General features: G+C 36.5%; 1 protein-coding gene across 3 annotated transcripts in view; it reads left to right on the top strand.

Annotated features, from left to right (window-relative positions):
• LOC114277656 (uncharacterized) overlaps positions 1–26,288 on the top strand; it is a 138,641-nt gene that overhangs the window by 89,622 nt on the left and 22,731 nt on the right. For 2 of the 3 annotated variants that reach the window (XM_082891562.1, XM_082891561.1), the window contains exon 5: positions 19,316–19,789. The exons of the other annotated variant lie outside the window; for it this stretch is intronic. In XM_082891562.1, coding sequence (XP_082747688.1) covers positions 19,316–19,789 — 474 coding nt within the window. The remainder of the gene's footprint in view (positions 1–19,315; positions 19,790–26,288) is intronic. 3 annotated transcript variants of the gene reach the window in all.

The following is a 26,288-nucleotide window of genomic DNA, read 5'->3' as shown; positions in this document are numbered from 1 at the left end:
TCTCTCTAGCTACTGCAGACAAAAACCTCTCCTGAAAAGCATTCACAAATGCCTCCCAAGTCCCACCAACACGAGCCTTCTCGTATTTCCACCATTGACCCGCATCTCCCTTCAGCTGGAAGGATGCCAAGGTCACTTTCAGTGCTCCGTCCTCGATGCCAAGCATCTCAAACGTCTTCGTTGTCTGTTCGAGCCATTCATCTGCCTTAAGCGGCTCTTTAGGATCCCCGATAAACTCGTCCGGATTACACCGAAAGAACTCCCTCTTCAAGAAGGAAGGCCCTGCCTCAACTGCCTGATTCTCAGCCCTAAGAATACCCAAAGCTCCTGCTAACTCTCTGGCCAAGGCACCCATAGCCTGCTGACCCACTGGCTCGGCCACAGTGGCCTGCCCAACCCCCTCCTGCACTGCCGGAATCTCACCCTGTAACGGTACTTCCTGCCTCGCAGGTCTACCACGTCTAGCACCTCTTCCTCGTCCTGACATCCTAATAAAGGCAACACAGAACGTTAACACATTCATAAGTGTGCCAAAACTAAACACTCACGTCCTAATACATGGACAACTGTAATTCACTCCACATAAGCACATAAACACATAAGCACTTACGAATTTCATTTCCGGATAATGATAGTCCCGAGACGTTACTAGAGTTTCGGTTAGAAACAGCATTGATCAAGTGCTTTTCCAACAAGACTCCCAGAAACTCAAGGATCCAATCAACATCCTAGAAATTAAATCCCATACCCACATAGTCACATAAGCATGTTAGCATTTAAGCACATCACATATGATACTACATCTAAGTCTCTATCAAGCGAGACAAACCCATTGTGATACTAATTACTTCCCACGTACCCAAAGTATTCGAACCCGGTACGCTCTGATACCAAGTTGTAACGTCCTCAAAATAATAACATTAAACCCATCAAATAAGACATTGCGTTGACGTATAAACAAACCACCTTCTATTATTCATTAGTGTCTCATTACATAAGTATTACATGTTAACATCATAACAAAATGCCCTACGGGCTTACAGCTTTCCAAGTTAACACTTGGTTACAACAAAGAGTACTAACTCGATACACATTAAGCCCTTGGCTTGAAGTTACATGCAATACATCAAAAGTAAAACAACAAACATGTCCGCCTCTAGCCTCCCAGCTATGTCCTTGGAGGTGGCATGCTTCCTGTACCTGAAAATGATGTTCCCATATAGGGTGAGCCACAGCCCAGTAGAAATACACTAAACCAACCATGAACAATGACTAAAACATTAGCAATTGATAGATGGCCAACACTGATACAATCACATAAATTTCATATTTATGTCTTACAACTTATGAGTCTAAGTTACCTTTCATTTTCCCTTTTTCAACCGATAAGCATGTCAGCTCTATCATCATTTCAACAGATATGTATAAAAACTATATCTCACATTCAGATAAGCATAAAAGCTATATCCACATTCTCAACAGATATGTATATCAACAATATCCACAGATAAGCATACAAGCTGTATCCACACTTCACAACAGATATGTATATCAACAATATCCACAGATAAGCATACAAGCTGTATCCACACTTCACAAAGATAAGCATATGAGCTCTATCTTCACTTCTCTAGACAAGCATATGAGCTCTGTCTACGGAGTTCATCCCCTATCTCCTCCCAATACCTATCCGGTTTAGAGGTACATCCCCTATCTTCCCCTAAACCGCGGAGTACATCCCCTATCTCCTCCTCTACACATAACGTATACAAACACAAAGGTTCTATATACAATCACACAATACATATAATTAATGTGTTCTATCAACCGTCAAGTTCCATGACACATTTCATTGATTAGTTTCAGTTTACTTAATCATCAAGCATTGTCTACAACAATCACGACTATCCTCCACCGATAGCCCAAAGCAGTTATTTCTAAACAGAAAATAAATGCACAAATGGATATTCAATCAACATTTCATTCCTCATTTCTCACAATTAATTATCTCAATTAATTAAACAATGTAATTAGGCCATTTTCCATAATTACTATTTCAACCCTTAGGTCCCATTTTCATCAATGATTCAACATTAATTCCATTTTTCTATGCCAAACATGCATCTAGGTTTCTTAAGAATAAAACCCCAACTTTTGTAAAATTACACAAAAGTCCCAATCTTTCACAAAATTACCAAACCAAGCCCAACATCTCAAAATACCAAAATTTAAAGACAAAACCCATAGAGAGGAGTAGGTTATCCCTACCTCAAATTCGGAGTCCCAAAGGAGAAGACGACAAAACCCAACGTGCTCCAAAACCCGAGATTTTCAGATTAAAATGAAGCCCTCGACGATCAACAACTTTTTTGTAAAGGCCAAAGGTGAGTAAATCACTCCTACTAGATCAAAACCTAGAAAGAAGGTAGAGTCTAGAGTGAGAGGCTCAACAATGGTGATTTTGGAAAAGTAAGAGAGAGAAGAGAAAGTGAAAAAGTGATTTGAAAAGTCACAACTTCGAAACTTAAACCCAGTCTTCCGCTCGAGCGTAAAACACCCCGCTCGAGCGTCCACTCACAGACTTCCGCTCGAGCGGCCAACATCCCGCTCGAGCGCAGAATGCACTCGCCCAGCACTTTTGCAGAACCAGGCCTCCGCTCGAGCTCCCAACTCCCCGCTCGAGCGGCACTCACACAACCCCGCTCGAGCGGCCAATCCCACGCTCGAGCGTACAACACTGCACAGGAAATACTGGATGGGTGTATTCCCCGCTCGAGCGCCAACACCTCCGCTCGAGCGGACAGGCCAAAAATCTGGGCAACTAGTTTTGGTTTTTTAAACTCAACCAACCTGAAACAAATCCGCCCAACACATCCTATAACTCAAATACGAAGAAAAAGGAATGTAAACACAATAACAACCAACTACCAACATCCACGGACACATGTCCGGATCACTGTACAACAAGGGTAAACCCGGGATCGCTATAGTACACGCGCCCAGACGACCTCTGATCAACCTACTCACCCCTAGGAGCATAAGATTGCTGCACTGACTGGGACGATGAAGCCCCCTGATTGGCCCTCGAGGCCTTACCCGACTGAGCTGGCTGCAGACCCTGAATCTGCCGCAAACCAGATGCACCAGGTGTGCCACCCAACTGAGGGCAATACCTCTTCATATGCCCTGGCTGACCACACTGATAACACGAGAGTGGCTGGCCTCTACCCTGACTCTGGCTCTGAGATCGAGCCGAAGATGACGCTGCTCTCTACACTCCTCCCCTCTGAGGACAAACTGGAGACTTGTGGCCCAGCTGGCCACACTTGAAACAGGTAATGTCTCCCTGACTGCCTTTCCCCGAACTAGCACTCGGCACAGGAAAAGTCGATCTAGAAAAGCTACCCTGAGACTGCTGGGGATTAAAACCCTTCTGTCTCCTACCATCACTCTGACCATCCTGACTCCTCTTGGAGCCCTTCTGTCCTTCCTCCTCCTCTTGCATCATGATCTCCATATGGGCTGCAGCATCAACCATACGCCCATAATCCCGAATCATAGTTCCCCCAACTCGCAGCTTGAGACCACGCCTCAACTTCTTCTCAAACTCGATACAACGGCGTTCCTCAGACGCCACTAACTCAGGTGCAAACCTGGACAAACTAGTAAATGCAGCCTCAAACTCGGCCACTGAAGAACTCAACTGCTTAAGCTGGCAGAACTGGTCTCTCAGCTTCTCCCTAACTGCTGGAGATAAGAACTTCTCCTGGAAAGCATTCACAAAAGCCTCCCATGTCCCTCCTATACGACCCTTAGTGAACTTCCACCACTGACCCGCATCCCCCTTCAACTGAAAAGATGCCAAGGTCACTTTCAACCCCTCGTCTTCGATGCCAAGCATCTCAAACGTTTTCGTTGTCTGTTCGAGCCATTCATCTGCCTTAAGCAGCTCTTTAGGATCACCCACAAATTCCTCCGGATTAGACCGGAAGAACTCCCTCTTCAGAAAGGAAGGTCCTGCATCCGCAACAACAACCTGAGCTTGATTCTCAGCTCTGAGAATGCCTACTGACTCCCTGAATGCCCCTGCTATCTCTCGGGCTAGAGCGTCCATAGCCTGCTGGCCTACTGGCTCGGCCACATTGGCCTGGCCAATTCCTTTCTGAACTACCGAAATCTCTTCAGGCACAGGCACCTCCTGCCTACCCGGCCTACCACGCCTACCGCGTCCTCGTCCACGTCCTTACATCCTAATAAAGAAAACAAAAACGTTAGCACATTAATAAATGTGCCGAAACTAAACACTCGCGTCCTAAAGCATTGGACAACAATAATTCAATCCACGTAAGCACATAATCACATAAGCACCTACGAATTTCATTCCCGGATAATGATAGTCCCAATGCGTTACTATAGTTCCGGTTGGAAGCAGTAGTGATCAAGTGCCTTTCCAACAAGACTACTAGAAACTCAAGGGTCCAATCAACATCCTAGAAACTACATTCCATACCCACATAATCACATAAACATGTTATCACATAAGCATATAACGTTACACTAAGTCTCTATCAAACGAGACGAACCCATTGTGATACTAATCACTTCCCACGTACCCAAAGTATTCAAACCCGATACGCTCTGATACCAAGTTGTAACGCCCTCAAAATAAACCCATTATACGTATATCATCGACATGCATTATTTAAAGAAAACAATTTATTAATTCATTCATCAGAGTATTACTAAATAAAAACATTACATGTAACATCAAATTAAATGCCCTATGGGCTTACATCTTTCCAAGCCTACACTTGGACACAAAATATGAGTTCTAACTCGAATACAAATAAAGCCCTAGGCTTGATTATTTATCAACTAAAAACAAACTACTAAAGATAGTCTTCAAACTCCAAATCCTTCCAAGCTAAGTCCTGGGAGGTAGCTTATCACCTGGACCTGAAAATGATGTTCCCATAAAGGGTGAGCCACAGCCCAGTAGAAATATACTAAACCACATATAAGCAATGAATAAAGCAATAGCATTCAATAGATGGTTAACCAGGATATTCAATTACCTCTTTATACAGTCTCATGACACTAATGTCTAAAACACGTTTTACTTTCCAACATTATCACTATGGCTCAGAACCTGGCCAAACTTACAACAGTGAACTATATATATATATCAAATTCATATTCTTCCAATGTCAACAAACAGATGAGACTCAGGCTCAAATCAAAACACTTCATACTTCCAGTTTGATACACATTTTAGTGCTGTATCAATAAAAACACTTCAATATAAATAAGCACACATAAAAGTGATGCTAATGGAGTCCGTCCCCTATCTCCTCCCAAACAAAATCCGGTTTAGAGGTCCATCCCCTATCTTCCCCTAAACCGTGGAGTACATCCCCTATCTCCTCCCACACAAAACAATGTATGCAAACACATAACATATACAACACACAATCAATACACATAATGTCTGTATTAATTCAGCAGTCAAAATTGATGACTTAATCAATGATTAGTTTCAGTTATCCCTAATCCACATGCAGTGTCTACAACAAGCACGACTATCCTCCACCGATAGCCCCAAAACAGTTATTTCTAGACTTGGAAATAAATATACCAACAATTCAATAGACGAGTGATCTAAATTAACCAACTACGCCATTTAATCAATGAATTCCCCAATTCCATGAGTTTAACCATATTTTCCCAATTCCATGAATTAATTATACAAATTAATTTATTAATACAACTAGGGTTTTCCCAAAATTACCAAAGTATCCCCAACATATCAAAATACCAAAACTTAGAACAAAACCTATAGAATGGAGTAGGAAATCCCTACCTCGAAGAAAACAACCCAAAAGGTGAAGACAGAGATGAGTGCCCAAATACCAATGTGCTCCAAATCGCCAAATGTTCAGATTAAATGGAAGCCCTCGACCCACTCTATCTTTTTAATAAAGGATCTAAGGTAGAAACTTACTCTAAGTAGATCAATCCTAAGAGAGAAGGTGTGTAGAGAGAGAGAGAACTCGTAACTAGGGTTTTGGAATATGAAAGTGCATGAAAAACAGATCTGAAACACGCTGCTGCCTATTTAAACCTGACAGGCTCGCTCGAGCGAAGACTTGGTCGCTCGAGCGACCAGACACAGAAAAACTACGCTCGAGCCAAGGAAGCCTTGCTCGAGCCAACAACCCAAAAGCTCGCTCGAGCGAAAGAAAACTCGATCGAGCGAAGAACTCAAACCCTCAGGTCTATAACCAGACACACGCTCGAGCGAAGGAACTATAGCTCGAGCGAAGAACGAACTAACTCGCTCGAGCGAAGAAAAGCTCGCTCGAGCCAAGAATGCAAAGCTACAGGCCCAAACCAGACGCAAACTCTCGCTCGAGCTACCAAACCCCGGCTCGAGCAAAGAACCAAAAATAACATCTCGCTCGAGCGACAAACTCCTCGCTCGAGCGAAGATCCAAAATTCTGGACAGCAACACTTGGTTTCTAAACCCAACCAACCTGAAACAACCCTGCCCAACACATCCTATAATTCCAAATGAGAAAAAAAAAAGACAACAACAACAATTATACAATGACAGAATCTACGGAACCTAAGTCCGGATACAATAATCAAATGGGAAAAGACCGGGGTCGCTATAGAAAGGATGTTGAAAAATGAACAAAAAGGTCGGATCTCGGCTTTATATAAAGGTCGCCCCGCTCGAGCGTCGAACTCCCCACTTGAGCGTCACTCACAGATCCCCGCTCGAGCGTCCAATTCCCCGCTCGAGCGGCGGATGCACGCTCCCAGAACTTTTACAGACATGATGCCCGCTCGAGCGTATACCACTGCAGACAACAAACTGGATGGGTGATTTCCCCGCTCGAGCGCCAACATCCCCCGCTCGAGCGGACAAGCAACAACAGAGTCCCACTCGAGCGTCAAACTCCCCGCTCGAGCGTATACCACTGCAGACAACAAACTGGATGGGTGATTTCCCCGCTCGAGCGCCAACACCCCCCGCTCGAGCGGACAAGCAACAACAGAGTCCCGCTCGAGCGTCAAAAGCGCCGCTCGAGCGGAAGGACCAAAAACTGGGCAAAGATTTTACGTTTTAAAACACAACCAACTTATTCCCAACTTGCCCAACACAACCCGAAGCTCGAACACAAAGAGAAAGGGATAGAAAGAGGATAAGACAACAGCACCCTCATGAAACCGAATCCGGATTACAGTTAAGCACGAAAGGGAAAACCGGGATCGCTATAAATTACATGTAATTCTTGTAGTTTGTCTTATATCAATTTGGTTCTTGTAATTTTAATTGCATCAATTTTAATTTATTGTATCAATTTAGTCTAATTGATAATATTTCGTTTAGAAATTGGACTAAAATAAAAGAACAAAATGGTTTTTTAATTCCCTTCAAAGTTATTGAAAGATTCGTATTCAATTTGAAATGATTCATTCCCTTTTTAATAGATCATTTTGCCTTTGATTTTTATTCAGATTTTTAACAGCTATTATCACTTGGACTAGATTGACACAATTTGAAAAATTAAAGGGCAAAATTAATATTACAGAAACCAAATTGACATGAGAAGCAAGTATAGAAACTACAGGTATAATTTGCCTCATTTCTTTTGACTAAAAGTTTAGTTGAACTAATATGAATTGGACAGTAATTTTTGAGCTTTGAACAAATTATTTGAACGGTAAACTACCAATAGGTCATAATAGTTGGACTTAATTCCCATCATGTCCTAGTAAAATCGTCGCTAAAAATAAATTTTTGTGACGATTTGTTACATGTCTCTAAAAATCAACAATTACCGACCTTTTTCTTTTTTTGTTACGATTTTGATACATTGTCGCTAAAACTTACAATTAGTGACATTTCTCTGTGATGAATTTTTCAAACTGTGGCTGAAAGTTGAAAATTAGTGACTTTTTTTTCTATTGATTTTTTTAAACTGTTGTTATAACTTATAATTATGACGGGTGTGTTTGGTTTGCTTTTGAGAGAGTATTTTCAACAAAAAATTGGGGAGAGAGTTTAGAAATTTTTTTAGTTTGTTTGGTTGTATATTTTGAAATTAGTTTTGGAGTTTGAGAGCTTGGGATGATTTGATAATTTGTTGTAATTAAGTAGATGTGTGTGAGAGAAAAAGTGATTGAGAATGAGAGATGAGAGAGAAAAAGTAATTGATTGATGTATAAGAGAGAGAAAATGATTTTGGAATTCTTTTGAGAAAAACCACAAACCAAACAAAATTTTGAAAAAAAAAATCAAAAACAACTCTCCCAAAAGCAAACAAAACAAGCCAGACATTTTTTCTAATAAATTTTTCAAGTTGTCGCTGAAAATTAACTAGTAACATTTTTTAATAGTGGTTGATAAAAACATGCATTAATTCTCACAGGACGTATTGGACAAGAAGTCTACATATTAGGATTTACACGAAAATCCTCTTTTTTAAAAAGACTAAGATTGTATTTTGGATGGAAGAATTTGGGGGAAATTACACACACAAATTTTTTTTTTTAACCCTTGTAACAAAAGAAACCATGAGTTTTAATTTTGTCAATTTAAACCTGAATTTTGATATGTTTTCAATCTAAATCATTTGCCTATTTTTGTTAAGTAAAATCGATAGAAAAATGGGTATGTTAGTCATTAAACTCAATAAAAATGAGTATTTTGGATATTTTATGTATACATATATTGAGTTTAATAACTAAAATACTTTTTTTGGGGGGGTGGGGGGGTCAATTTTAGTTAACAAAAGTAGACAAATGATTTAGATTGAAAACAAATTAAAAAATTAAGGTTTAAATTGATAAAATTAAAAACTCAGAGTTTATATTGTTGCAAGGGTCAAACATTAGAGTTTCTTTTTTCTTTTTTTTTTTGGTAATTATTCCTAGAATTTAAAATAAAGGGTTTTGAGGTTAAGGAACAACCATTAGTCCCTAAAGTTTAAATGAAATGTCAATTTAGTTACTGTAATTTTAATTTAAACGCTATATTTTTAATTTTATTGCAATGTGGTCTCGCTATCACTCACTGTTAAAATTTTGCATGGACTAATGCAACATGCCAAACTAAACTAATGGCGTTTTGTTGCACACCCAAAAAATTAATTTTGAAACCAAACGCAAGAGCAATGCCTTATATGGAGCACTTTATTTATTTATTTTTTAAAAAATAAAATAAAATAAAATAGCCCCCAAGGTTGCTGCCAAGTGGATTATGATAAATTTTGGAATAAAATTAGGAGGCTCCCTAGATTTATTATTATTATTATTATTATTATTATTATTATTATTATTATTATTATTATTATGAGAGAATTATAAATATTTATAATGTGTACCATTAAACAAAATATATTTTGTAGTGAGGAAATAATTATACCGTTTTATTATTTATGTCACAAGATATTATAGTGTTACTAAAATTGTATTTGTTAATATATATATATATATAGGTACATATAGATATAGATATAGATATTGAGATAGATATTATGAAAAATAATAATAATTAATAAATAAATAAAGTTTTGATGGGACAGAAGAGACCACGTGGGGTGGTCCTCCCCCTTTTTTTGGGGGGGGGGTAAATTACACTGACACTCCTGTGGTTTCTATTTAATACAAATCCTTACTCACATTTGAAAAATTACACTTACCTCCCTGTCAAATTAAAATGACATATTTGCTCCTTAACCTTTATACATATTAAATAATAAAATAATACAGATATTTTATTCATGTCATTTCAAGGGAAATAACAATCATCTTGTTTTGTTTAACTTACATAAAAAATAAAAATAAAAATAAAAATAAAAATAAATTGAGTTTTTTAATTTTTTTTTTTCCTATTTTTTTTATTTTTACTAATTTTTTTTCACATTTTAAGCAATTTTTTTATTTTTTAGATACACCTAATCTAGATATACTTAAGAAATATAATATTTTGTGGTTTTTTTTTTAAATTCACCAAATACAAAAAAAAAACAAAACAAAACAAAAATTCAATATATTATCTTATTTTGTTGTATTCAATGGATTTTTTAAAAGTTTTTTATACAAATTTTATACTTTTTAAATATATCTAGATTAAATTGATCTAATCTAGCTATAATGGTAGAAATAAAAATGAAAAATTATATTCATATATAAAAATTTATACAAAAAAAATCATAAAAATGTGATGATAGTGATATTGTTGTTAATATATATCATGTTTATGGATGTTTTGTTTTAAAGTGAAAGGCCACCATTAAGCTATCATTGTGTTTGAAAGTTCTATATAAAATTTATGTTTGTATATCATCACTGAATAAGAATATGTTCAGGTAGAATTTAATGATGGAAAGTTGTAGAATGTAGTCATGGTGAAAGGAAGAAGAAATTGTAGGAAAAAGGGAAAGATGGTCATTTAGAATGTTAGAATTGTGTATCTATATTATTGAATTGAATAAATCATATAATAGGAGAAGCCTATATATATAGGCTGAGGAAACCGAGATCAGTATAGAATAAGATAGAGGTACAAGGAGATAGAGATGAGACATATCTACAATACAGATAGATATGTATAAATCTAATATACATTAACAGGCCCCCTCAAACTCAAGGTAGGTAAGCATTAACCAACTTGAGTTTGGAAACTAGATCGCTAAATCGACCAAGAGGATGAGCCTTGGTGAAAATATCAGCAAGTTGATCAGCAGAAGAAATAGGAAGAAGATAAACAGTGCCACGTGAAACATGCTGCCGAATGAAATGACAATCAATCTCAATATGTTTGGTACAATCATGGAAGACATCATTATGAGCAATCTGAATGGCACTCTGATTGTCACAATGGAGAGAGGTAGCACCAGAGAAGGAAACACTCATGTCAGTAAGAAGCCAGTGAAGCCACAGAAGTTCCTGGGTAGTGTTAGCAAGAGCACGATATTCAACTTCAGTACTATCTTACTACGCCAAGCAAGAAGTGAATCCCCAAAGAAGAAACAAAAACCCGTGGTGGAGCGGCGATTTGTAGGATCCCCAGCCCCATCAGCATCAGAAAAGGCATGAAGCTCAAGAAAGGAGTGAGCAGAATCATGGAGTCCATGGAACATGGTGCCTTTGCGGTAGCGAAGTATGCGAAGCAGGGCAATGTAATGAGGGGTGCGAGGAGCTGACATGTACTGACTAACAAGATGTACAGGATAAGCAATGTCAAGACGTGTCACAGTGAGATAGCAAGACTACCTACTAGCTGGCGATAAAGAGTAGCATCTGAGAGAAGATCCCCTTCAAGCGAAGTGAGACGAGTCCAAGTATCAATTGGAGTAGAGGCAATCTTGCAATTCGTAAGAGCAACATGAGCCAAAAGATCGGATGTATATTCGACCTATGATAAATAATAAATAGTAGAATCATTGGAGACTTCAAGACCCAATAAATAATTGAGAGTACCAAGATCTTTCATCTCAAAATGTCGACTAAGAGATTGTTTGAGGCTAAGAATACCAGCCACAGCATCACCGGTGATAATCATATCATCTACATAGAGGAGAAGAGTGGTGCTATGAGTAGTCTTCCGAATAAAAGAGCAGAGTCATACGAGCTGGAGGTGAAGCCAAGATCATGAATGGTGGAACTCAACTTAGCAAACCAAGCACAAGGGGCTTGTTTGAGACCATAGAGAGCATGTTGAAGTTTGCAAACTCTATTAGTCGGATAAGTAGATGCAGGTGGAGGTTGCATATAAACTTCCTCAAGAAGATTACCATTAAGAAAGGCATTTTTGACATCCAATTGGAAAAGGTTCCAGTGGCGAGAAACAGTAACAACTCTCAGGCTGCGAACAAAGGTAAGCCTAGCAACCGGAGCAAAAGGCTCCTCATAATCAATACCATATTCCTAGGCAAAGCATTTTGTAACAAGGCGAGCTTTGTACCGCTCCATAGAACCATTAGAGTCAATCTTGATTTTGTAGAACCATTTGCAACCAATCGCAGTCTTTCTAGAAAGAAGATCAACAATGTCTCAAGTATGAGTTTTGTTTAGAGCCTGAAGATCATCAGTCATAGCTTGCTACCAAAAAGGATTAGTGCAAGCCTCACGATAGGATGTAGTTTCATGAGTGGAAAGGCAGTGGATCCAATGATATAATAACGAAGATAAGTAGGTTGGAGAGTTACCCGACTTAGACGACCTGTGGGAGGAGGATTTGGTAGGGTGATAGGAGACTCAACGGGGCACTCAATGAGAGTTTGAGGCGCCGGAACGAACACAGAAGGACCATTAGAGGGAGCAATCGGGATAAGATTAGGTGTAAGCAAAGACGTCTCTAGAGAGGAGGAACCTGCATCACAGTCTTTAGAGAAGAGATCAATAAAAGGATTAGTAAACAGAATGGAAGTAGAAGATGATGATAAGTGGAACGAGGATAAGGATGAAAACATTTTATGCTCCTAGAAAACCACATGACGAGAGACACGAAGACATTTAGAGATACGATCCCAGCAACGATAGCCTTTATGTTCAATCCATACTCGAGAAAGCCAAAAAGACGAGAACGGGGTTCGAGTTTGGTGCGTTCATAAGGTTGGAGGAGAACAAAACATGCTAACCCAACAACCAAAAGATTTGTATATGGAGGACTAGTACCATTTAAACGTTCATAAGGGGTTTGGTTATGGATAGTAGGAGTGGGAACACAGTTAATAGTGTAAACAGCAATAAGAGCAGCTTCCCCTTAAAAATATTCAGGACACGAGGAAGAGATAAGAAAAGCTCAAGTAGTGTCAAGAATATGCCTATGCTTCTGTTCAGCACGTCTATTTTTGTTAGAACGTGCCAACACAGGAGTGATGAGGCTAAGTACCGTGACGCTGAAGAAAGGAGAGAAAATTAAGATCCCTATATTTCATAGCATTATCAGATCAAAAATTTTTAATGGTTTTAGAAAATTGGGTTTGGACCATGTTTGCAAAATTGTAATAAAGTTGTTTGAGTTCTAATCAACTTTTCATGAGAAACAATCATGTAAAATGTGAAAAATCATCAACAAAAACAACAAAGTAACATGATCCCTCCATAGTGGTAGTAGATGATGGTCCCCAAATATCAGAATGTATAAGATCAAATGGTGCATGAGAAACAGAAGTACTTGTATTAAATGATAAAGTAGGTTGTTTTGCTAGTTAACAAGATAAACAATCCAAAGTATCGGGAATTACATGACCTAACTGACTAGTAGAAACTAAAGATTTCAACTGACTAACAGGAATATATCCTAAATGGCAATGCCAAATATTAAAAGGAGGCACGCTGGAAGCAGATGTAGAAGTCTGGAACATGAATATGAAAGAGCTCATAAAGATGTCCATACTTACGGTCGATCCTAAGAGTCTGTCCTATCTAAGGGTCCTGTACCAAACAACCATTAGTAGAAAATGTGACAGTTAGACCAAGCTCACATAATTGACTAATAGAGATAAGATTTAAAGTGAGAGCAGGAATAAGATAAACATTTGATAAGGATAGATGAGAGGTGGAAACAGAACCAATATGACTTACAAAAATAAAAGAACCATTAACAGTATGAATGGAGGAAATATGAGGAAAGGAAGAGATAGAAGAAAATATAGTAGAACTGGAAGTCATATGATTGCAACATGCTGAGTCAAACTACCAGGGAGATGTACCTGAAGTCACAGATAGAGCAGTAGAAGGAGGTGTACCAGAGGTGGTGAAAAACTGTTTGAACATGGCTTCAACATCAGTTTGGGAAAAGACAGGAGCAGCGGGATCTAAAGGCTCAGAAAACTCCTCAGAGGCAGCAGGAGCAGTGCAATGAGCAGGCAGAGATCTAGATTGATTCCCAGGATGTTGTGAATGACCTCGTGAAGAAGCATCACGAGAGGAGTGAGTCATAGATGAGCGATTTGGATTGCGAAAGCAATCTTGCTGCAATGACCAGGACTAATCTTGTTGCAGTACCGACAGGATCTGACCGGGCAATGAAGTAGAGGATGAGTAGAAAGAAGGCCTCGATTCTGACAATAATTGCAAGTAGTGGTCCGCTGGGTGTTTGGTGAAGAGGAACTCAGTCATTGAGGAGTGGCAAGAACAGTATCCACATGATGAGTCTTCAGAGTGCCAAGACGAGTCTCCTCAGATAATAGCTTGGAAATAACCTGCTCAAGAGTGAGCAGTGGAGTACGATGAATGAGAGATGCATGCACTGGCTCAAACTAGGTAGTGAGAGCCATGAGAAACTAAACCACTTGTTACTGATTATGATACTTAGTGAATAAAGCAACATCTTCAATATTAGGCCAATCAGGTTCAGAGAGAGCAAGCTGGTCCTAATAGAATATATCTGAGAGAAAAAATCATTAACAGACTAACCAGGCTCTTGACGTAAGCGATGAAGTTGAATTTGAAGTTGATACTAATGAGCAAGACTAGTAGTCTGATAATGTTCTTTTAAAAAATCCCAAATGTCTTTGGCAGGAGTAGTCACGAAGGCAAGTTGAAAACACCCAAACTGTGAACTGATAGAGGTAACAGAAGTATTTCGAAGCCAGGGAATGATCTGGTAGTTTTTATTGTCCTAGTCCTCTAAACGATCTTCATATATGGCAATTGTTTCATTAGCCTCTTTCACTGGTTGAGCCACATCCCCAGTGATAATGCGCCAAAGTTTCTTCCCTTTCAAAAAATCAGACATGGCCTGGGCCCATAACATGTAGTTGGAGCCATCAAAGATAACAGAGATATGATCATGACGATCCATAACTGTTGTTTGGTGAAGTAAATAGAGGAAAACAATGCTATAAGAGCAAAATCTGTAAAAACGAAGTGCGCCAATGGATTCATAAGGTCCAAATTAGGTGGGAACCAAGGTGAACGGAAAAAAAATAGGATGAAATTGGATAAATGAACAAAAACAGATGCTGAAGGGTTAGGGCTGACGTCAGCATGTGGGATGTGCACGTGGCTAAGCCAGAACATGCGTAAGGCTGACATCACAGGCACCCACGCGGCTGGGCCAAACGAGCGTGTAGGGCTGACGTTAGGTGGATGACGTCAGTAGCTGAGATGAAGTGGCTAACGGTTGACCAGCTGACGGCGAAGCAGCGGACGGCTGAACGGCTGAGCAGATGGCGTAGCTGACGCGTGGAAAAGTGTATGCGAGTGATGTCGGAATAAGATGACGCGCCGAGCATAAAAGTGGCACGTAAGCAACTTGCTGGTGATGAGATTGTTGTCGGTGGAATCCTAAAAAGATTCCGATCAGTTTGATTCTGAGGGAAAAAAAGTTGGGAAAAAAAAATATGGCGAAATAGTTCGATTTGTTTTTGCATGATTGAATAAAATGTTGTAGTACCACTATGTACGAGACTAAACAGAAAAAGAAAAGAAATAAGGCTATAATTTTAGGATCTATAGCTCTGATACCATGTTAGAATTGTGTATCTGTATTATTAAATTAAATAAATCATACAATAGGGGAAGCCTATATATATAGGCTGAGGAAACCTAGATCAGTATAAAATGAGATAGAGATAAAAGAAGATAGAGATAGAGATACAAGGAGATAGAGATGAGATATATCTACAATGCAGATAGATAAGTATAAATCTAATATACATTAACATAGAAAATTTTATGGTATGACATAAGCAATGCATGGAGCATTTTGTAATGAGATTACAAATCTCACGAAGGAGAATGTAATTTTTCAAATGTAAAGGGGATTTGTATGAAATAGAAACATTAGGGGGTATCAGTGTAATTTACGTTTTTATTTTTATTTTATTTTTTTTGGTAAGATAGGACCGAAGCCAAGAAAACAAAAGCTTAGTTCAAAAAAAAAAAAAACAAACAAACAAACAAACAAAAGCTAACAAATAACTACTAGAGAGATCAAACAAACAAACTTGCTTATCTCCCATCAATCAAACTAGACAAAGCTAAAGCCTCGTTTGGGAACAAGCTTTTTTAGTAATTTTTGACTTTTTGGCTAAAATATGACATAAAAAAAACTAGAATGTTTGGGATGAGTTTTTGGTTTTTTTATGAAAAGATGTGCAATAAATAGAGATGAAAATGAAATCTTTGACTTTTTGGTATAAGTTGTTGATTTTTTGATTTTTTTAGTGACTTTTTGACTAAAATCACCACTTGCCAAACGAGACCTAATTACTGTATTTGGTTTCAATTTTCTGAATTTAATTTTTTGAAAATTGAGATTTTTGTTTTCTTCGTTTTTGTTTTTTTTCAGTGAATATTTTTAAAATTCTGAACATTTTTTTTAATACTTTTTTGGATTTATCTTACTTAGATGTATCTAAAAAATAAATTATCCTTAAAAAAATCAATAAATACACAAGAATACAAAAATGTACTGAATTTTCGTATTTTTTTAAAAAAATGTTTTTGGTATTTAGTAAATTTTTTAAAGATTTTTTTCACAAATATTTTACTTTTTAAGTGTATTTATGTTAGGTGTGTCTAAAAATTTAAAAAAAAAAATTACTTAAAATATTTAAAAAATTCAGTAAAAAAAAAAAAAAAATGAAAAACAAAAAATTTCAATTTTTTGAAAAATGAATTTCAGTGGAACCAAACAAGCTGAATGGTGTTGAAGAAACTCTTGTTGTGTAGATTGATGCGGGCATTTTTTTGCCAAATAATGTGAAGTTCACAGATCCAATAATTTCTTTCTTTCCTTCCATTTTGTTCTTCTCCTTCCGTCTCTCTTTCTTTTCCTCTCTTCTGTCTCTCCCTTTTTTAAATAAAAAAACACAAAACTTTCGATCCACCATATCAAGAGTTAGAATCTCAACTTGCTACTTTGATACGAAATATAGAGCGTGTTGAGGGCTTCGTTTTGACCGGAGCCGATCGTGTTTTCGATGCATTCAATTTTGAGACTTTTCTTCTCCTCTTTTAGTTTGAGGTTGGGATTATATTATCTTCGTATATTTCTTTTACCTTGATTGTGTGGCATTTTCTGTTAGTTATGATTCTGAAGAAATTGAGGCTTTTTTATTATATATATATATATGTATATATATATATATTGTATAAAAATTAGGATTTGCTCATATTTTATCAAATGTTTAAAATTCGCTTCCCAAAATGATTTATGGTACATAAATTTCATAGTGTCATATTCAAGATTTTAAAAAACGGCCACAACTGTTACTAACGTCGTTATGTAACGATTGTGGCGGTTATCGCTACCCGTTACGGTTGCTACAGCGGTGTGATAAAAATTCATGACCGTAATGGCCGCCACCGTTACGTAAAGGCCGTAGCGGCCGTTACATTGCCGCTACAACACCGTTACAGCCGTTACAACTTTTACACATCTATATATATATTTTAATTTAAATTTTGTATATATTGCTATTTTCTCTTTTTATTTTCTAGTTACATAAAACTTAAGTAAAAATCTTATCTATATATGTTTTGAATGTCCAATCTTCAAGTTCTACAAGATTTCATTACTTTTTTACTTAATTATATTTGAATATGAACTTAATATATTTCTCTTATGTTAAATTTATTGAACAAAATTTAGATTTCTTGTTACGTACTTTTGCATTATTACGTTTGACATTTTGTATTTTGAATTTTTATTTATGAGACTATTGTTTTTAAAATTCATTTTTTTTAACAAATCGGAAAAGTTATCCATAATTATAATTAGTAAAGTAAAGAAAATTAAATAAATTCAACAATAGTGAAAATTTTCATAGCATCTTAAAACTAATATAAAAATTAGTTAATATATTGGATCATGTTTTGAACTAAAAAAAAAATATATTAAAATCATTTTCGAGCCTCACTAAATTTGATTCTGAAATAAAAACGTGTGTATCGGTATGTTTTCTTAAAGTTGTGCGAAGAATTAAAAAATTCACGGCTCCGACTGTAGCCACCATTACGCTACGGCAGTTACACCTCGCAACCACGTCTGCATTACCGCTACCATTTTAGTAACCGAGACCGTTATTTAAAACCTTGGTTATATTTAAATTTGAGAAAACTTTAAAAAAAATTCAAACCCTAGAAAATTTGAGAAATGAAAAAATGTGATTTTGAATAGGATTAAATTGTTGGAATAATGTGAAAATTGGTGATTTATTATGGAGATTGTTAATTTCCTTGGAGATATTAGTTATCTTGAATTTGTTGGATTTATTGGAAATAACAGAAATTATGAAATATGGGCTATATGTTAAGAACTGATGAGTTTATTAGAATCTCATACTATTTTGGAATTATTGAGAATGTTGAGTTTTGCTCTAAATATATTTCTTATTGGAATATTTTGTTATAGATTACTGTTTCATGCATCCATTGCACTTCCACGGCCTTACATTGAGACTGTGCTATTATTTTGAAAATGTTGGGAATGTTGATCACGTGGTAAATTTGGATAGAGGATGTAATTGTGGATTTGAGAATTAAGTTGGTTTGAGGGTCGTGGTGAAAGTCCTAGAACACGAGCGGAGTAGGTATCAATTTCTTTCCAGTTAGTAGCCGTTAAAGTGATATTTGGTAGTGCTTGAGAACCTACTTGCGGACACATACCAGGAAATTTCAATGTCTTATTTACTGCCCCGATGTTTTGAAATGAATATTGTTTTGAAAGTTGTGCATTGAGCATCCTATTGGGAAAAAAAAAAAAAAAAAACCCCTTATATTTTAAGCATAGCATATCATTGCATTCATGATCATAATCATATTAATCTCATATACATTGTTAATACTATATTCACTAGGCATTAGTGTTCATCCCTTTGTGGAAAATCATTTTTAGGTGTTGGTGATTTCCCTTTGTCTCGTTGAAGGCTCGTGATACGATTTTTGAAGCACAAATGCTCCTTTATTTTGTTTGCTTATTTTTGTAAAGCATTGGTTTATATGTTTGGGTAGAGACCCATTCTTTTTCTAATAGGGTTATAACCATTGTAACTTGTAATCTATTAAGGCATTTAAATTTTGAATAGTTACGGAGTATTGTATCACATGTTATAGATCCATGCTTTGGAAATTGTGTATGTGTAATCGTACGTAATCTCTTTTGTAAACCTCAAACTATAATGAAATAAAGTATAATAGGAAAAGAGAATTATTTTGTTTATGATTATTGTTGAATCTTGATAAGATTATTGACTTCTGCAGGTTAATTTAATTTGATTTGAAAATAGATAACGAATACGATTTTGATTTGTTTCATTGGATTTTATGAAAATTGGGGCATTACAGGTGGCCTTCAGTGCATTGAAAAGGCTAGAACTACGGGACTTGCCTGCAGTGACACATTTGTGGAAGGGTCCTACTCAACTTGTACAGCTCCGCAACCTCACTTCTCTAGAACTGAAGAGATGTGATAAACTGGAAAGCATGTTCTCATTATCCATAGCCAGAGATCTGATGCAACTACAGATACTTAATGTATCTGATTGTCGTAAGGAGGAAGTACTTATTTCGAGTGAAGAAGACGGAGATCAAAATGAGATAGCATCAATAACAACAGAAACAATAGATGAAATTGTGCTTCCTAAACTAATGGAATTATGTCTTGGAGGCCTGCCAAGTTTTATTGCTATCTGTAAGGAAATAAATGAAATTGAGCTACTGCAATTGAACAAGCTGTATCTCTGGGGGATACCAAAGCTCAATAGTTTTTGCAATACTTCGGATAGAAATTACAATACTATTCAACCTCTCTTCAATAAGGTAAGCTTCTTTGACTTAAGCTTATTTATTTATTTATTTAAGATTTCATTGCTATAAGGTGTCTATAAATTTTATTTATTATTTCGCTATTTTCATTTGACCTTTTGGGCCATAATCAGAACACAACATATTTTGGATTGAATATGTTGTTGGATGCAAAAATAAGAACGTCAAACTATACTCGAAATTAATTAGTATTTAGGAACAAATTTCTGTTATGTGTTCTATTTCTTTAGGCAAATTACATTTAATTCTTGTAGTTTGATTTATATCAATTTGGTTCTTGTAATTTTAATTGCATCAAGTTTACATTTCAATTTTGTAACGCCCTCAAAATTACAATACAAATCAATTAACCATGAGATCCATAATCATAAATGAAACATTATATTTCATTCGTCAGAGTGTTCTATACAAAAGATGGTACATATTAATCAACAAAATAGATGCCCTACGGGCTTACAACTTTTCAAGTGAACACTTGGTTACAACAAAAGAAGAGTTCTAACTCTTTACATATAAAGCCCTTGGCTTGAATTTACATTTAATATCAAAACAAGATAAAAAAAAAAAGAGAGTCTTCAACTCCAAAACCTCCCAAGCTAAGACCTTGGAGGCGGCATGTCCCCTGTTCCTGAAAAATGATGTCCCAAATAGGTTGAGCCAAAGCCCAGTAGAGATATGCTAAACAAAATATGAGAATTAACTAAAACATTAGCATCTGATAAATGCTTAACACTAGTAAACCATTTACATCATCTCCATGACCAATCAACGTTTACATCATATTCAATTCCCTTCCCATTATTTATCCAAATCAGTTCATTGACATAGTCCAATGTTATCCAAACAATTAAGAAAATGAGGCTACAACTCATATATCAACACTTCAATAACAAACATCATTCAACACTTTTATTTTCTTGCCATTTTACGGAACTAAGTCCGAGGGAACCAGCACCCAAATATATATAAGATTTCAGGACTTTCACCCTGGACACTCCGGCCAACTTAATTATCCATGGAGTCCATCCCCTATCTCCACCCAAACAATGGAATACATCCCCTATCTCCTCCTAAACAATATACATATACAATGTATTTAAACAAATTGTCATATACAATGACCAATTCAATCACATTTTCAATGTTTATATCCGACCGTCATATTCAATGACATATTCCAATTGATTAGTTTCAATTCACCTAATTAACATGCAATTTCTACAACAATCATGGCTATCCTCCACCGATAGCCCAAACAGATATATCTAAACAGATAAATAAATTTCTCAACAGATATGTCATCATATTTTCCATAGGTGAGTGATTCATTGATCCAACTACACCATGTAATCACAATTTCTCCCAATTTCATGATTCTCAAATCAATTTCATAATTTCATAATTTCATAATTTATTTCATTATTTCTACGAACAATTTATTTAATCCCAATTAGGGCATTTTTCCCCTTTTTCTCAAACTTCAACCCTAAGGCTCAATTTCATCAATGATACACAAATAAACCCCATTTCAAGGCCTCACATACACAATGGAACCCAACATAGAAAACCCCTCTTTCAAACATTTCAAATTTCAAACCTAACTTCCCAAAATTTCCCAATCTCACCATTTACACAAAATGACTAATATTTATGTTAAAACTCATAAAAATGAGTAGTTTATCCCTACCTCAAATAGAGAAGCTCAAAGGAGAAGGAGAAGGAAACTCAAGATGCTTCAAATCCACACTTTTTCGGATCAAAGTGAAGCCCACGCAATGCTCTAGCTTTCTTACAAAGAGGCTAGGGTAGAGAGACCCAAGAACAAGGTGTATTTGTAGAGAGAGAGAGAATTAGAAAGAGAGACAGCCGAATTTAGGGTTTGGAATGAGAAGAAGATGAAAAAGTGATGTGAAAACCCGCTGCTACGAACTGGTATATACAGGGCTTGCTCGAGCGAAGGAGTGGTCGCTCGAGCGACTAGACAAAAAAAGACCTCGCTCGAGCGTAACAAGCGTCGCTCGAGCGAACAATGCAAAGCTTCAGGTCTGCAACGCAGAAGCACTTTCGAGCGCAAGAGTTCTCGCTCAAGCGAAGGAACACCATAACACAAGGCTCACTCGAGCACAAGAGTTCTCACTCGAGCGGAGAATACCAACCTTCAGGTCTTACAGAAACGCAGACGCATGCTTGAGCGCAAGAATGCTCGCTCGAGCGAAAAGACACACCACGCGAGACTCGCTCGAGCGCAAAGAAGCTCGCTCAAGCTGAAGCTGCGTTTGAAAAGAAACCTGAGAACCCACATAGCTCACTCGAGCGCAAGAATGCTCACTCGAGCAAAGAAGCAAACACCCAGGGCTCGCTTGAGCGCAAGAAGGCTCGCTCGAGCGAAGAGGGCAAAACCTGGGCAACAACCACTTATTTCAACTCAATACCAACCTGTTACAAACTCAACCAACACATCCCAAAACTCAAACACAACAAATTAAAGGAGGGAAAAAAGATATAGACAACACAATAACCACGGAACTCGAGTCCGGAATACAATAACTGAAGGGAAAAAATTGGGATCGCTATAAATTTTGCACATCGTATCAATTTAGCCCAATTGATAATATTTCATTTAGAAATTGGACTAAAATTAAGGGACAAAATGGTTTTTTAATTCCCTTCAAAGTAATTGAAGGATTCACATTGAATTTTAAATGATTCATTTCCTTTTTAATAGATCATTTTGCCTTTGATTTTTATTCAATTTTTTAACCGCTATTATCACTTGGACTAGATTGACACAATTTGAAAAATTAAACGCTAAAATTAATATTACAGATACCAAATTGACATGAGAGGCAAGTATGGAGACTATAGGTATAGTTTGCCCTATTTCTTTTGACTTAAAAATTAGCTAAACTAATATGAATTGGGCTGTAGTTTTGCGAACTTTGACCAACTTATTTATACGGTAAACTACCAATTGGTCTTAATAATTAGGCTTAATTCCAATAAAGTACTATTGAAAATAAGTCTTAGTAAAATCGTCAGTAAATATAATTTTGTGACGATTTTTTGCATATATTGCTAAAAAGTGACAATTAGTGACTTTTTTTTGTCACGGGTTTTTATAAACTATCGCTAAAACTTATAATTAGTGACGTTTTTCTATGATGAATTTTTCAAACTGTCACTAAAAGTTGAAAATTAGTGACTTTTGTGACGATAAACTTATAATTAGTGACATTTTTTTTGACAAAATTTTCAATCTGTCGCTGAAAATTAACAATTCGTGACGTTTTTTAATAGTGTTTTGATAAAAAAATAAAAAAGTCATTAATTCTCATAGGACCTAATGGACAATAAGTCCATCTATTAGGACCTACACGTCAGTCCCCTTATTTAAAAATATTAATATTGCATTTTGGATGGAAGAATTTAGGGGAAATTACAACAAAATAAACCCTGAGTTTTAATTTTGTCAATTTAAAATCTAAATTTTTGATTTGTTTTCAATCTGAATCATTTGCCTATTTTTGTTAAATAACATCAATAGAAAATGGGTATGTTACTCATTAAATTCAATGAAAATGGGTATTTCAGACATTTATGTATACTTATATTGAGTTTAATGACTAAAATATTATTTTTTCATGAATTTTAGTTAAGAAAAATAGACAAATGATTTTTATTGAAAACAAATTAAAAAAATTAAGGTTTAAACTGATAAAATCGAAAACTCAAAGTTTATAACATTGCAAGGGTCAAATATTGGAGGTGTTTTTTTTTTTTTTTTTTGTAATTATCCCAAGAATTTAAAATAAAGGGTTTTGAGATTAAGGAACAACCATTAGTCCCTATAGTTTAAATGAAATGTCAGTTTAGTCACCTTAGTTTCAATTTAAACCCTATATTTTCAATTTGTTCCAATGTGGTCTCGTTATCATTCCCCGCTAGAATTTTGCATGGATAAATGCCACATGAAAAAATAAACTAACGTCATTTTGTAGCACACCCCCCAAAAAAATAATTTTGAAGCGAAATGCAAGACCAAAGCATAGAAGCACCAGAAAGAAGACCCACAAATGGGAGATCGAAAGAGAGAGGGAGAAAGAGAGAAGAAGAAGAAGAAGAAGAAGAAGGGGCTTGATCTATACTACCCCTCCACTATTCGACCACCCTACTACCCCTCACTAACACCAACGCTGGCGAGATCGAGATAGAGATAGAGAGAGCTTGTGGCAGCAATGGCTACTGGGAAAGGGCGTGTGAGGGTAGGGATGGGCTATAGAGGCTCATTGGAGTTGAGATGGGGAAAGGATTAGTAGGGGTGGGACTACGATAGGAAGGTGAGGTGGATTTTGCAAGTAGGGGGTCACGAGATATGTTATTGAAGACAGATTTTGGAAAAGGAAAGGGAGGGGAGGTCGCCAGAGGTGGTCATGGTGGTTAATTGTGAGAAGAGAAGGTGAATAAGTGCTTTGTTTGCACTATAGGTCTTTCTCTCTGGCTTTTTCTTCTCTTTTGGGTTTCATTTCATTTCATTTCATTTTTTTTTTTTTTTGTGCGTGCACCAAAACGACGCCATTTTGGTGCACCACACAAAAACTACAAGGATTGTTTGAGTAGCGGTTCCATAGAGATTTTTATAAGGTTTTTGTTTTACTTAGAATTCTTGGGAAGAAATTTTGAAATGATTAGTTTTACAGTGTTATTTTGTAGTGTCAACTTCCTAAAAGTCCTATGGATAAAGTTGATATTCCATTAAGTCCTCCTTCTCTTTTTTTAGGATGATTCTATTTACACCCCACAAATCCTTTCACTACACATCACTTACTCAGTTCACATCACACACAAATTAAAGCTTTTAATTTTGTCTCAATACACACTACTAATTTTTAAATAATACCAACTTACTCTTATTTTCTCCAACCCTAACTCTAACCCTAACCCTAACCTAAACCCTTGCCTATCGATGGTCGTTAGACACCAACCTCCACCCCTCTCCCATCCTTGTCGCAACACTCATCTTCACCTATACCACCACTACCCCACCACCATCGCAACCCACACCGCCGCGATGCACAGCTGTTGTAACCCCCACAAATCTCTCTCTCTCTACCGATTTCGCCCCTTCTTTTCTTTTCACGGATAACATTACCAAAACCATTATTATAATACAATTTCAGAATATACAACAAGCATAAATAACTTGAGTATATTACATACACAAAATCTATTCAACATCACAATGTCATTCTCTACCAATGACAAAGGACAAAACCTCGAAGCATATATATTTAATACCCGTAAAACCATAATCCAATTCTCACGAGACCTTAAGTCCAACAATAATAATAATAATTAAAGTGTTCAAAATCCAACCTCGAGTTCGTTTTTGAATTTACAAAATGTTATGGTTTCTTTGTCTTTTCAACAATCAATTCTCTTATTTTCCAAGTTAACATACTCAAATCTTTATCCAAAATTCATTCTCTTTATTTCACAAAACTAAATCCATGGATATCAAAGCCATAACCCAACTCAACTTAACATGATTAATCCAAAATAATTCCAATACCATGGTTAATTTTCCTTTTAGCTATTAACACAATTCCACAATTCGTATTAACAAAACACAAACATTATTCAACTTTACCATTTTTTAATTCACTAAGTCAAAATATTAAATTAGGGATTTTTATTCCTCTCAACATAAACATGTTAAACTACTCCCTAATTAACCCAAACAACAATCAATTTAACAATTTCAACTCCAAACATTCAAACCCTAGATCCCTTTCCATGATTTTCAAAGAAATCCATCATGGATATGATTTTTATGCAATAAAATCTACCTCGTGTCAATCTGTAGACGAGGTATTGAAGAAGAACAAAGAAATCCCTACCTCTTGAAGCGACGAAGAGAAAGATGAAAAATCCATGGCGACAAAAACACGATCTGCTCAAATTAAAATGAAGCTCTTGCAATCCTCTACGTTTTGATCTAAAGAACTATGGGTAGAAAGTGAGTAGAAATAGATGAAAACCAAGCTATAAAGCTTGAAACCCACAAAAATGATGGAAGGGAAGAAGATGAGATAAAATAATAGACAAAAGTGGACTTTAAAGATGTTGAATTCGAACAGACCACTCGAGCGATGAAACTTTCGCTCAAGCAAAGAATGCAAACTCCCAGAAGTTCAGACTATACACGGCAGACTGTTCGAGTGACCAATCTTGCGCTCGAGCGAACTTCAACAGCAACCATAATCACAAACCTGCAAAAGTACTGGACGACACGCTAGACCGCTCGAGCGACCAATCCATTGCTCGAGTGATGAAGAAAATTCTCAGAATGCTACAACCTCCCCACCTTAGGAAATTTTGTCTCCGAAATTAAAGATACGGCCGAATCAAAGGCAACTCAATCTCAACCGAAAGCACAACCACCAACTTAAGATTGGATCAATACTTGGGATAAATTCCCGGGTCCTAATTCAAC

This window comes from Camellia sinensis, chromosome 10, assembly GCF_055761805.1.
Source record: "Camellia sinensis isolate YWXY chromosome 10, ASM5576180v1, whole genome shotgun sequence".
In the NCBI taxonomy this organism is placed as follows: Eukaryota; Viridiplantae; Streptophyta; class Magnoliopsida; order Ericales; family Theaceae; genus Camellia; species Camellia sinensis.
Note: the sequence above shows the minus strand (reverse complement) of the source record. Positions and strands in the feature narration are given on the sequence as shown.